This window comes from Lates calcarifer, linkage group LG16_LG22, assembly GCF_001640805.2.
Source record: "Lates calcarifer isolate ASB-BC8 linkage group LG16_LG22, TLL_Latcal_v3, whole genome shotgun sequence".
Taxonomy (NCBI): domain Eukaryota; kingdom Metazoa; phylum Chordata; class Actinopteri; family Centropomidae; genus Lates; species Lates calcarifer.
Window position 1 is genome coordinate 2,218,629 of NC_066848.1, and position 13,261 is coordinate 2,231,889.

General features: G+C 41.7%; 2 protein-coding genes across 4 annotated transcripts; both read right to left on the reverse strand.

Moving 5' to 3' along the window:
• Positions 1-493: 493 nt before the first annotated feature.
• Positions 494-3,137, reverse strand: LOC108889817 (androgen-dependent TFPI-regulating protein). Its single transcript, XM_018686464.2, has 5 exons — positions 2,467-3,137; positions 2,268-2,393; positions 2,084-2,185; positions 1,880-1,995; positions 494-1,451 (listed from the first exon to the last, which is right to left on the reverse strand). The coding sequence occupies exons 1-5, from the start codon at positions 2,617-2,619 to the stop codon at positions 1,268-1,270; spliced, it is 681 nt and encodes a 226-aa protein (XP_018541980.1). The 5' UTR covers positions 2,620-3,137; the 3' UTR covers positions 494-1,267.
• A 1,048-nt stretch (positions 3,138-4,185) lies between these two features.
• Positions 4,186-13,001, reverse strand: fam83ha (family with sequence similarity 83 member Ha). 3 transcript variants are annotated; one of them, XM_051076673.1, is made up of 6 exons: positions 12,487-13,001; positions 11,086-11,540; positions 10,822-10,986; positions 9,514-9,638; positions 5,285-9,407; positions 4,186-5,197 (listed from the first exon to the last, which is right to left on the reverse strand). In XM_051076673.1, exons 2-6 carry the CDS (start codon positions 11,530-11,532, stop codon positions 5,186-5,188), a joined length of 4,872 nt encoding a protein of 1,623 aa, XP_050932630.1. In that variant the 5' UTR covers positions 11,533-11,540; positions 12,487-13,001; the 3' UTR covers positions 4,186-5,185. The 3 variants fall into 3 exon arrangements, with proteins under 3 accessions (XP_050932630.1, XP_018541994.1, XP_018541995.1); XM_018686478.2 differs by having other exon boundaries at positions 12,481-13,000; XM_018686479.2 differs by lacking the exon at positions 12,487-13,001 and adding an exon at positions 11,970-12,084.
• Positions 13,002-13,261: the final 260 nt, after the last annotated feature.

Below are 13,261 nucleotides of genomic sequence, written 5' to 3' on the forward strand. Positions count from 1 at the left end.
TTAACAAGTGAGATTAAATATCTGGTGTTTATCTCTGTAACAGAAGGATCTGAGTGAGGAGGACGTGCACTTATTGGCCAAGATCCTCTCAGTTGGATTGGTGGACGCTGACCCGAATTATCTCCACCATCTTAAAGGCTACAGAGACCTGCACGGCAGCTGAAAAAAGAAAAACCTATCAGCCTTCCTTACAGTAACTAGAGGACACAGAAACACAGCTGTTCCTGGAGACACGTGATCAAATCAAGACGCTGTGTTTTGGATTACCACAAGTCAAGCTATTCTTGCTTCAGATGTCCCACGATTAATGGAAAATACTCACTTTATCCAGGTCAAACGTGACATTGGTGCTGAATTTGGAATAATCTCTCCTTTGCATAGAAGAGAACTCTTAATATGAAAATGATAATATTGATCAAGACTGCGTTTCTATAATGTAAAATCTGAGGATGTCATATTCAGTATCAGAAAGACACAGGAAGATTTCTTCTGCTGTTGTCAGTGGCACTTGTTTTATTGGACCTGCTTTAATGTTTAAATTACATTAATCGGGTGCTTTGCAATGTTAAACACTCATTAAACTGTTATATTTACACCAGAGCTGCTGCACTCAGTTACACAACAGAAAGTAGAACTAATCCCTTTAGTGATAGGCCTTTTATGTAAGAGTAAAATCATTTTTCTATAACCAAAAATGTAGCTACATATTGCTACCAGACTTCATTGACAAAAACAACAATTTTACCAAGCAGCACACTGCCTCCATCTGTTAGTTTTTTGTGTTATTGTGTGACTCTCAGTGGTGAAAGAAGTATTCAGATCATTTATATAAGTAAAAGCATAATAAAAGAACACAAACAAACTAACAGATCAAGGCAGCGGTATTCCAGAAACATGTGTTTCCTGCTCAGTAAAATTGCTGTTTTTTTCAATGGAGTCTGGTAGTGATAAAACAGCTCTTTCTGGTTAAGCAAAAAGAATCTTACTCTTTAATAGAAAAGGTCCATCTCTGTAGGAATCCTATTCATAATGTTGTCAGACACTTGACAAGTGTTACTCAGCACTATTTACCTAAGATTTGCTAAAATTAGCCACAATAATCTATTGGTCACACCAGAACAACAAAGGCCATAGCAGGTAAAACCACTCAGGGTAATAGTCTCTTTATAAGGGATTATTACTGTGTTTGAGTCATGTCCTAACCCAGAACAAAGGAGACAGCAGAAGAAAAAAAGAGGTAGACGATTAGAGACGAGCTAATGTGAATTCAGCTGTTTGACTTTGTTAACATCTCTTTTCTCCACACGTGGCTGTTGAGCTTGTCCCCCAGCAGGTAGAGCAAGGTCACCACAGACATGTTAAACAAGAAGAAGCCCAGTAGACCAGCAGAGCTGAAGTGGCCGAGGAGCGGATACACCCAAATCCCAACTGACAAGTACACCCATATAATCCTGCAGAGCATGTTTAGAGAGAGAGAGAGGAGGAGAAAGAAAGGAAGAAAAGCAGTTCTCAGTAATCTGTCAGATCATCTTGTACTGTCTTGTCTGAGAGACCTTGTTTGACTTGTGCAAATATTCCCTGACGCAGTTTCCACCGATTGACACCTGATTATACTGATTATTGAGACAGAAAAACACTCAGCATGGTTAAAAAATATCATCCTCAGATTACAGTTTGTCTATTGTTTGCACCATGAGACGCATGAGGATTTAAAGGCAACAATTAGAAGTTAAAAGCTTTCACCCTCGAGCTGTAGTGCACTGCTGCAGCAGACGAGTCTGGACTAGCTGCAGCAGGTCTGGTGATATTTGTGCATTAACTTCTTGTCTATTAAAGTTTGGAGACGTGATTCTGCTGAATGTGCTGACTCGTCACTCACCAAGATAAGTAAGCCAGGCCCACAGCTCCTAATCCTGCCAGTGCATGTTTGGTCTGTGGGTAGATGTGAGGCTGCACCAGCACCTCTACGAGTAAAACAGGCAGGACGAATGTGTGCTGGGAAAACAGAGCAGGGATGAGTCTTTATTATTATGTGTGATGGTTTAATGGGGAATAATTTAATAATTTAAAAATGTGCACACACCATAGCGTGGTTCATCCAGGGCGGGAAGAAGGTGTCGATGGACGCTGGGTAGACCAACTCTCTGTCGTAGGCGAAGATTGTCCAGAAAAGAAGGACGACAAACTAAAAAGAAATGCAGAGAACACAGTTAATGCAAAGTATTATGTTTATTTAATGATAAAAACAGTTGGGAGGTGTTTCTTACCATGCCCACAGGGAAGGCAAAGACAGAGAAGATGAGGTCTTTACATCTGTTCAGAGCACTCTCTGACTTTTTCCCAGATTGCAGATCATTCACCGCTGCCACTCCAAAAAATAACATTTGCAATAACTGAAATATAAACAAACATTATTATTTTGCAGTAGACGTCACTGCAAAGAGGTAACAGAAGAAATGTACTCACCAAATTCAAAAAAGTAAGGTACTTCCAAGGTCCTCCATAAACAAAGATCCCTTGTGGTAGCTCCTCTCCATCCTTAGCAGCGAGACTTTTCACAATAAAAGCGTACCAGCTGAAGGCTGAGATGTGAAATACTCTCCTGAGAGTCAAAGACATCCTAATGTGAGCTAATGAAGATCTGACAAAGGAAAAATGTATTAAAACACTGGAAAAAGTGTGTCTTTTCCCTTCAGACTTGAGGTACTCCAGGCAGTGATGTGGTTCTTTAAAGATTAGCGTAATTCAGCGCGAGCTTATAAAGACGTTTGCAAAGCGGTGGAGACAAAGCAACAAGAGGCCCACTGTTTCTCAAGGAGCATAGGAGTCCTTCTTTCATAACTGGTGCACTGTAGCATGTGACTGGAGGGAATTTCATTCACGGTGAGAGCTTAATCGCTTTCATAGTGTTTTGCAAGAGAATCCCTACAAAGTTAAGTAAGTAAATCAGGATCATTTGACAAAGACACTAAATCTGATTATGACAGTGGAGACTGGAGGGAATAAGAGTTAATTTCTGTGTTGGCAAGTGTCCTCAAATACTGAGCCAAACACTGAATCCTAATCAGAATCAGGTATGCTGTTCAGTTGTTGAACTTGACCTTTAACCTCCCTGTGGAGTCACAGAGATACATACTAAACTAAATAATAGCTCTACCAAACCTTTATTATAAGTAAGTTCAGTATTTTTGAACCTGTGCTTTATTTTCCCATGTTTTTGGTGTAAATAATTGATCCAAGATCCTTTTTATTTAACCAAAAACATTACTATATATCAATACCAGACTCCATTGACAAAATCAGTAATTTTACCGAGCAGAACACATTGCATTGCTGGAGTACTGCTGCCTCATTCGGTTAGTTTGTTTGTGTTATTGTGTGACTTTCAGTGGTGGAAGAAGTATTCAGATGCTTTGCATCAGTAAAATACCACAAACAAACTAACTGATTAAGAACAGGAGTACTCCAGCAACTCCAGTTCTGCTCGGTAAAAGTACTGTTTTTGTCAATAGAGTCTGGCAGTGATTTATATCAATGTTTCTGGTTTAACAAAAGGATCTTGAATCAATCATTTACACCTATAAACATGGGAAAATGAGGGTTCAGATTTAAAAATACCAGAGTTATCCTGTAGTGAATGCATTAAGGTCAAAATAGCTCTAAATGTTTCATAGTCTTGAATGTAAACAACTAAAATCTACGGCATGCTAACATGCCTACAGAGCATGTTAGTGTTGTGTAGCAGTAGCTCTTATTTTTGACCTGAGGGTGGTGCTATGGTCTTTGTGGTGACACACTCATGGGACCTTGGGGTAGCTTGTGTAATCTTGGGAATTGCCGGTTAAGTAAGACATAATAATACAACCATAGTACGTTTTCTCATGATGTAAACAAGATACAGATGATTCCATAATATGTGGTAAATTAAAACAAACTGTGATACATAAACAAATCTGCATATAGCATATCTGAGTACAGGTTTGCAGCTCCATAGATCATCTAATTCAGTTGAAGAAGATAAAGAAACGTTCAGTAAATTCATATTAAGCGACTGACTTTCAGTCATGTCACAAATCATAAATCAATATTTGTTAAAAATGTTTTTGCAGCCGTTAAAGACCTGATAATGTTAAGGTTACATTAGACAAATAATTTAATAATAAATTGTGATACATAGGCAGCAAATTGTGATACATTTTTAAGGCATTTTATTTACAAATGGCAAATCCTGCTGAAGACATAAATCCATTATAAAAAGTGTAACGTTCAGAGCACAAGTCTACATACTGTTGTTTCAATATACAAGTATGACAAGTTTACATTTAAAAAATGACAGGGCAGGTGAATTTTCAGAGACAATTAGAGGGTTGGTTGCAGCACATTATGAAATATCTATTTCTTACATGCATGTTTGTTTTACTAATCTAAGTAAAAATGTTTTACTTCACTCTGTAAAAATACTTTGGGTGATTTGGGTGAACTGACCCTTTAAGACAATAAGCGGCAGCTTGAATCAGTGACATTCAACCTAATTTTCAACAGAAACAAAGACAAAAACATCACATACTCTATGGTGTGCGATGATTTACACAGTAATATTGTAGGTATATCGTGTTTAAGCTGTTTCAATTTCAGGTTTGTTCGTCATTTTTCAGATCACAAAGAATTAAAGTTACAGTTTATTTACATCAGAACAATAACAGCCTTTTCTGGACCTGCTTCACGAATACATGTATATGCAATAATCAACGTCTTGTTTAACATGATTGTGAAATACTATAATACAAACTACAGTATGTTACAGTTTGACAGACTACTTAAGATCATCTCATCACATTTTGTCTAAATGAAAACACAGCTGACATGAATTTGATGGCTGTCAGTGCTTTAAAAATAAGGCAAGGACAGGCATCATCATAGAAAAACATCTGTTGCACACATTGCACTTTACCCATACAGTCAGTAAAAACATATTTGATCATTTACATGTATTCTCAGTCCATTACGCTGGTAGATTCACCCACAGTAAGAATCCCTTTGTTGCACATGGCACATGTAATCGGGACAGTTTTGTATTCCTTTATTAGTTTCACCTTCTGTAGCTCATGTCTTTGCTCATCACTCAAACCTTTTCACCTTTTTTCTACACTTACTGTTCATTCTCTCAACTTTCTTTGGATACCAGCTAAGGTGCCATCTGTGAAAGCAGCAGAGACACATAATGGTTTACCAAAATGTGCATTTAAAAAGGTGATAGTTACGGTCGTGTTGCATGCATTCATACCTCAAATCGACTGTAAACTTTCCTCTCCTTCCTCATGCTCTGGATCCTCTCCAGCAGCTTCTCCTTCTCCTGCGTCGACTTGGGCGGCCCTCTGCCAAATGTCTTGAGCCCTCTCTCTTTCTCCCTTTTGGCGTTTTTGTCAGCCTCGTCCTCCTTCTCGTCATCGGTGACGGGAGACTCTTTGGTAGCCTCGTTCCTGCTCTGGCTGTTGGCGGAAATCTGCTCTAGAAGCAGCTTTGTATCGTCTCTGAGGTTGCTGCACGAGAGCACGTTGGCTGTAGATGAGTGGTAGCGGGACGGGCCTGTTTTCGGCTGCTTGGTCTGCGGCGACAGAGGAACGACTTCATCCGGTACGACCTCTGCTGGTTCGGTGCAGTTATTTTGTCTTACTTGGTCATTTGTTTTTTTATTTGTGACAGATTCCTGCGTAGCACTTTTCTTGACCTTATTTGTGGCCTCAGTATCATCAGATTTTTTCTCACCAGAGTCAGGCAATTCTGGCTCTTTGATTACGTCACTCTGATGGTCTACTTTACTATTTTCAGCAGGTACAGGTGGCTCTGAAGGCAGGCTTTCAGAAGTCACAGACTCAGGTATAGCCTCTGGCTCTGTTGGGATTTTTGAGGTAGGCTCAGTTGGACTAGAAGTTTCTGTTGATGGGAGCGTTGGAGTTTTGTTTGAGTCTGTTGTAATCTCCTCAGGAGGAGGGGTTGGATCTGAGGTGCTGCACAATGTCGACGTGTCTCTTTCTGTTTTTTCAGCCTCAGGGGGCAAAACTGATCCAACCGACTCAGTTAGAGGAGGGGAACATGACACAGTTTCAACAGGAGTGGGAGTGACAGATGTAGTAAGGTTAAGTTCAGGGGGAGGGGTTGCTTGTGTTGGTGCATCTTGTGGAGATGCATTTGTTGGGGACTGTGAAGCATTAGAAGTAACGTCTGGATTGACAGGAGAGCATGTTTCTGATTGGGTATGCTCAGGCTGGGGTTGGACAGTAATGGTCTCAATCTGATCAGGTTTGGAAGTAGAACTTTCCAGATCAGACACATTAGGTAAACCTGACTTGGGTGATGAAGGGCTAGGACTAGGAGGTGTGCTATCAGCTTTAACATCCTCTGATGATCCAGGAACCTCAGATTCCTCTGCAACAGCCTTGGGAACAGACTCATTTTCTGATACAGGTGTAGGAGCACAAGATTCTTCAGAGTTTATATTTGTGGTTGACTGTAATGAGGATGTGTTTGGTTCAGCACCTTTGTCAGGAGAAATATCAGATTCCACATGTGCAGAGTCGACTGCTGAAGGGGTCTCGGATGACGTCAACTGGGAAATAGGATCTGGATCAATCTGGGTAGACTCAGATTCTGCAGAAGGTTTGTCAGTTGTTTGGGAGGACTCAAGTAGTGAGTCCTGTGCTTCTGTTTTATCAGAATTTGGAGACAATATGCTGGAGGACAGGGTTGAGCTGGAGTCTTCTGGGGTAACATCAGAAGATAAAGTCTCTCCAGGAGTGGAAAGAGCAGCAGAGCTAGAGGTTGGAGGACTTGGACTGACCTGTGAACCAGAATCTGACAGAATGTGATCAGAGACAGAGCTTTGAACCGATGGGTTAGAAGAGCTCAATTCTGATCCAGTCTGTGGTTCAGGCAGCAGGGCAGGTTTGGAGATGCTGATTTCTGATTCAGGACTTTGGGTGTTAGAATCCAATGCAGCAGGTGCAGAAGATGGTGGTGCCTCCACTGAACTGGAAATGAGCGAACTGGACTCCTTTGAGGTGGGATCATGGCTTGGGCTTTCACTTTCATCAGTACCTTGTATAAGAGAAGGGACATCAGGAGTAGCACCTGTTGGTGCAGGTGGTTGACTTGGGCTACTCTCTTTTACAGCAGGTTTTGACGGCTTTAGATCCTCAGGAGGTTCACTTGAAGGAGTTTCTGTTTCTGCAGTAACAGGCAGAGATATTGCTGGTTGGCTGTTTTTCAGCTCTATCTTCTCTGAATCAGTTGAAACTCCAGTTTGTTCCTCTTTACAACTTTGGGGGATACTTGACTCATTTTTGACAAGACTGTCCTGCTTGTTTGTCTTATCACCAGCATCTAAAGATAGACTGACTGACTTGCATTCTTCAGTGGACGCTGTTTTCCCTGCATCACCTGCAGTAACATTTTTTTCAGATAAACCCATAGATGGGGAAGTAGTGGTCATCTTTTCTGAACCTTCCTTTCCTTCAGGTTCCTCCTTTTTAGCAGTGGTGTTTTTTAGATCAGTTGGCAGTTTCAATGGAGCCTTGTCTTTGCTCTTTTCAGCTTCTGCAGCCTTAGCTGCCTTGCGTTTCGCTGCCAACTCTTTGAAAAACATGAGCCTCTTATCAGGATCATTCATATCATATGAAGTGGTGAACAAAGGCTTGGGTGGTTGCACTGGTTGTTCAGGAGGCTTGGATCTGGGCACTGATGGTGACAAATTTTGCTCTACATCTGGCGGTTTTAATGACTCCTTTCCCTCACGGTTTTCTGAAAGATCCTTTGAATTTTCTTCCTTTGATAGATCTTTATCATCTGCTTTACTATCTCCATCATCTGGTTTGTACACGTCTGTGGCTGAAGCTGACTTCATGTAACGGTTCCATTCAAAAGGCTCTCTTGCAGCAGATCGCCTTTGTCCTAGAACCTGTGAAACAAAAGGTAGTTTCGTCTGTTCTGCCTCATTTTTGTCACTTTCCTCATCCTGTTGGCCTGGGGCAGTTTTGCTATCTTGAGAGCCATGCTGCTGCTCAAGAGAGCTGAATATCAGAGAAGATCTTAATCTGGAGCTCCTTGGAGCGGCAGGATTGTAATTCCTACGGAACGACTCCTCCCTGCGAAGAACAGAGGTTTTTGGTTCTTTCTGTTCTTTTTCTTCTGCTTCCTCTGCCTTTTCCCCTTCAGCTGTGGATGACGACTCTGAAGGTGTCGGTGTTGTTTTAGTTTCTGTTGTCACTGCAGGAGGTTCATCAGGCAATTTCTTTGGTTGCTCTCGTACAGTGGCTTTGATATAACCTGGAATCTGACTTGCCCTGGGTATTGCAGGAACCTTAAACTCCCTGACATTGGGGATTTTAGGATATGTTAAATCTACTCCCGGTGCTGTTTGCGGTATGGGGTTCAAGGGCTCTTCAAAAGCGTCTGGTGCCTGAGGTGTTACCAATGGCAGGCCTTCATCTCCTGGATTATCATGCGCACTGAGGAATGAGCTAATCCTCCAGTTTCTCAGCCCTCGTTTCACTGTAGGATCTTTGCGGTCAGTGTGAGGCTCCTGGAAAAACTGCTTTTGTTCGGTTGGATTTGAGGGGGTGGGAGAGGTTTGACAGGCATATGGCTGGCCTAAACTCAGTCTTCTTGGATGAGATGAACTAAATGGTAAATCTGCTGCAAGTGGTACTTTCTCTGAGCTCTGGTCAAAGTCCACATTTCTGGTAGATGATAAATAGTTATACACATGGTCAAAGTTTTCAGGTGGTTGCATGTCTTGTGGTAAACCAGGTTCAGAGTATGGATCTGCTGAATGATAGCCTTGGTTCCAGAACCTGTCATAGCCACTGTACTCTGTTTCTGGTCCTAGTCCAGGCCCTGGATAGGGCTGCTGCCCTCTGTGAAACTGCCGTCCCTGGTTCTCAGGCTCTGGCATTCCCTGTTGCTGCAGGAACGGGTACGAGAATCTACCATGAACACCTTCAGCGTAACTGTGACGTTTAAAGGCAGGATTTTCCAGCATCCTGGAGGGGCCCTGCTCAAAAGACGGATCCATGCGAGACTGCTGGGGGGGAAATCTACCGTACATATCTGCAGGGCCGTGCAGGGATCCTTGCTTTTTAAGGGGCATCATTCTCCAATCCATGTCCTCTGGATGACCGGTGTCCATTGATAGAAATTTCCTGGGCTCCCTGAACAGTGAAGTTCTTTCACTTGGGTACTGCCTCTTTGACAGAAGGCTTAAATCTTCCATTGGAGCAAGCACATTTTCAATCATCAGTGGCTGGGACTGAGCAAAGAGAATCCGAAACTCTTCGTCAAAAGTCGATACGAGCTGTCCTAGGAAAAGGTGAGCCATGGAGCGGTGGAGCTTCTCAAAAGACCACATGAAGCTGGACAAAAACGTGACAGGTGGAGATTAATATAAGCACTTAATTCACTGCATACTCTTTTTTAAAATACAAACAGATGCAAATTACTCAATAGTAGTGGCCTCACCTGTAGTTTCCACTCAGCACAGCCCTGCAGTCTGTCAACAAGAACCGATCCATCATCTGACCTTTGAAGGATTTCCCTGAGCGGCAGTGATACGTGATGCCAGACACTGTTCTCACACGTAAAAACTGCAAAACACACATCATATTATTGAGCTGAAGCAGAGCATCTAGTGGTGTTAAGGGTTTTTAATTACAATCCTAGCTAGGTGGCAGCATTGCATTAGCTTTAACACTGGCACCTTTGAGATCGAAAGACAGAAAATGGCTGCATTTCAAGTTCCCTTTTACAGTAATATGCAGTTACTGAGATGAGATTTCTAGCTTTAATTCACTGCTTTGATCAGGGATAATACATAATAATTAACACAAATGTGATGCAAATGCGCCATATTTCATCTGAGCAGGCACATAAAACGAATAGGACAATTGTGATGGTAAACAGCATGTAAAAGAAAACAAAGGCGGGTGTTTTTAAACATCTTCTTCACTAACTTTGTAATAACAGATTGTAATACATGTTTAATAGTCGAGTGAGTTGGAAGTACATGCCAGCCACGTGATGTTTGGAAAGAACAGGCTGGCAAGCTTCCTTTATTTGTATGATGGAGTCACCTCTACCAACAGCTGTGGTTTATCTACAGTACTTATCTACAGTGCTTTTCCTCACAAGCTATGTTAGTATGGATGAAGCAAGACTAGTAAAGGATAAGACTGAAGGTTTCTGTATGTATGTTCCAGTCCACAAATCCCATGAAAAGAGCAAAAGCAGCCATGTTTCTCAACACGTTGTAACTTCCTCTTTCCTAGCTGTGAGTCAAAGCTCCGAGCCCATTCACTCCTGCCGAAGAAGTAAATCTTTAAAAAAACAGGCTGCAAATATTTTATCTTGGTTACAAATTCGGTGCTCCAGCAGCAACTTGACGTACACGGTGTTTTTGAAGCTTTACATACACAGACAATATATGTTAATAGGATCATATGCTTTTATCTTTCCATGAGATTTGTTCATAATAAGAAAAATCACCACTTATCCTTTAAGTATTTAAAAGTGCAAGAGCATATTTCATGTTCACCTTCTATTGTCAAACTCAGCTTCTATTGTCAAATATAAAGTATAATTTAGTTTTTTAAAGATTGCGTTCATTAAAATGTCCATATATTTGAAGATATTTACTAATACTCATGTAATACTGCTTCTTGCTCCTCTTCTTGGTAAACAAATGTGAAGTTCAGACCTTTTTAAATCGCATATTATAATACAGCTTTATGAACCAACATGTAATCACATTTTAAAGGTGTATGTACTAACTTGGATGCTCTGTAGATTGACCCTGCAGTTGGACACCATGTTGACAAAGTGATGTGCATTCTGCTCGTCTAAAAGAATGTAGACAGCGACGCTCCTCGCTGCAGCGTTGAGAATGTCCGCAAACATGTCAACATCAGTAAACATATCCATCACTACAGCAATGACCTGAAAAGATAAAAGCCGCAGAAAAAAACCTGTCAGGACAACTTGACTTTTGAGGTTTGGCATGCAAGTACGCGTCTATAAACAAAGTAAAAGGCCGACCTGCTGAGCATTCTTGATGAGTCGTCGGGCCTGCTCCTTGATACTCGGCATGTCGGGCTCAGGGGGGTTGACCAGAGTGGTGACCTCCGTGGGCCCGATGAAGTGATGCAGCTGAGGCCAGCCGAGGTCCAAACCTGGGACGTCCAGGTCGGAGTGAATCGGCCAGTAAGTATCCGAGGAGCCATCACCCCCGAGCTCCAGAGAACGTTGCTCAGGGTGGTGGTGGCTCTGCTGAGGGACCTGAATGGAGTTCTGAATGTACTGAATCTCAGGTGTGGACAGGAAGTCCACCACGTCGACTCTTTGGAGGAATTTGTAGTATCCTTCCAAATCCTCCTCAATCAGTGCGTCGATAGCCAAGCGGTACTCTTCCCGATAGTGAGGAGGGAGGTAGTTGGGGTCCAGGGGGTTATCCCCTGCAGAGGAACACTGAGAGCGACGTGCCATACTGTTGTCTAGAACAAAAAAACACTGAATTAATTTATTGTTTTGTTGGTTCCAGTTTCTTAAGTGTGAATATTTGCTGTTTGTGTTAGATGCAAAGTGAATATCTTTAGGTTTTGGACAGTTTGTCTGACAAAACAAGACATTTTGAGGACAGTACCTTGACCTCTGTGAACTCACAACGGTAAATTTTATAGGTTCTGGTCAAACAATTAATCAACAAAGAAAATAACCATTAACTGTGGCTATAAAGACTCATTATCACTTCATGTTGTCACTTCACTAAGCTCTATCATCCAAAACTGAATGATTCCAACCTAATAAAACAAATAAAATACATACTTTTGCCAGATTGAAATATATAAATAACATAAATTCAATCGCATTCATATCATAATATTTAATCCAACCATGAAGCTCAGGCCTACAGCCATGTTTACCCCTGGTTCAGCTCATCCTGGTCAGCTCTGCAGCTCCCAAACAATGGATGCAGCCATTATCGCATGGATCCAGAGTTATAATACTATACTAGCAATTTAAGCACACACAGTGAAAGAGGGAAGAAGGAATCTGACCACAGGATAGATGATTATGGGTGTGGCTCCTCCCTCTGGCCAAAAAAAACCAAAGTCCCCATTTGCAAGTTCATGTAAAGCCACATATAAAAGAAGAGCGCAAAAACAAACATCCCGGTCCAAATAGAAAACACATAAAAACTCCCCTGAATTAAACAGAAACAGCAGTTTAAGAGAGTAAACTACCGACTACAACAGTTTCTGGTTACTAGTATTTCAGTGCTGAGAGTCTGATCCAGGATTGAACACACTTCTTTCCACTAAAACCGAGATGACATGTCAGAAAACTCAGAAAAAGCCACTGAAGCACAGGTCCATATTAAACTCCACAGCCGTATAATACCGTTATTGGCCTAAAGTTATTGAGAAAACTTACCCTCACTGATATTCACTCGTCAAGCTTCTCGTCGGTTAAACTTTAAACCAGTCATTTTGTCCTCTTCACCGTGTTTTCCTCCTCCACAGCTGCGTCGAGCCTCTCGTCCAGGTGGGACTCGCCGAAGAGTTTTCTGTTACATTGTTTTTTCCCCCGTCACCCAGCTAAACCAGTTTATTGTCATGCTTGAGGCATGTTGGCGAGAATGTAGGAGACGAGGCAGAGCAGAGAGAGAAAATCTTTGCTGTCGACAACCGATCGCCCCGCCTCGACTGCAGCTCCACAGTTTGCTCACTTCTGCTCTTCACAGCTCCGTGAGTGTGTCCATGCTTGTCCTAAGGCAGCTGAACTCTGCACATCTGTTATCTGACTACTGACGCTCCAGCTGAGTAACTACTGCTGCTATCAACCGGGTAGTGACCGGTCCATAAACTCACCACTCATATTCATTAATGGTTGTCATTACTCATTCCTGCATTGGTCTGCATTTTTACTTGACCTTTACATGTACAGCAAAACTTTATTATGAAACATCTGGGTGGAAATCAATGTTGTGTCATTCCAATAACTACAATTTAAGTACATACAGGTGTGAATATAGATCTACTGTCATGCAAAGTGATAAAAAAAAAGGATGCAACCAATACATTTTAGATCAGTTATAGCCATTAATAAGAAAAACTTGGGTTGCCATGTTATTAAAAACCACTACTGGAAGAGTCATGGCACAACTATTGCCCCAGGGTCCCAGCTTGTCTGATTAATTGCAGATCTGTTTGGT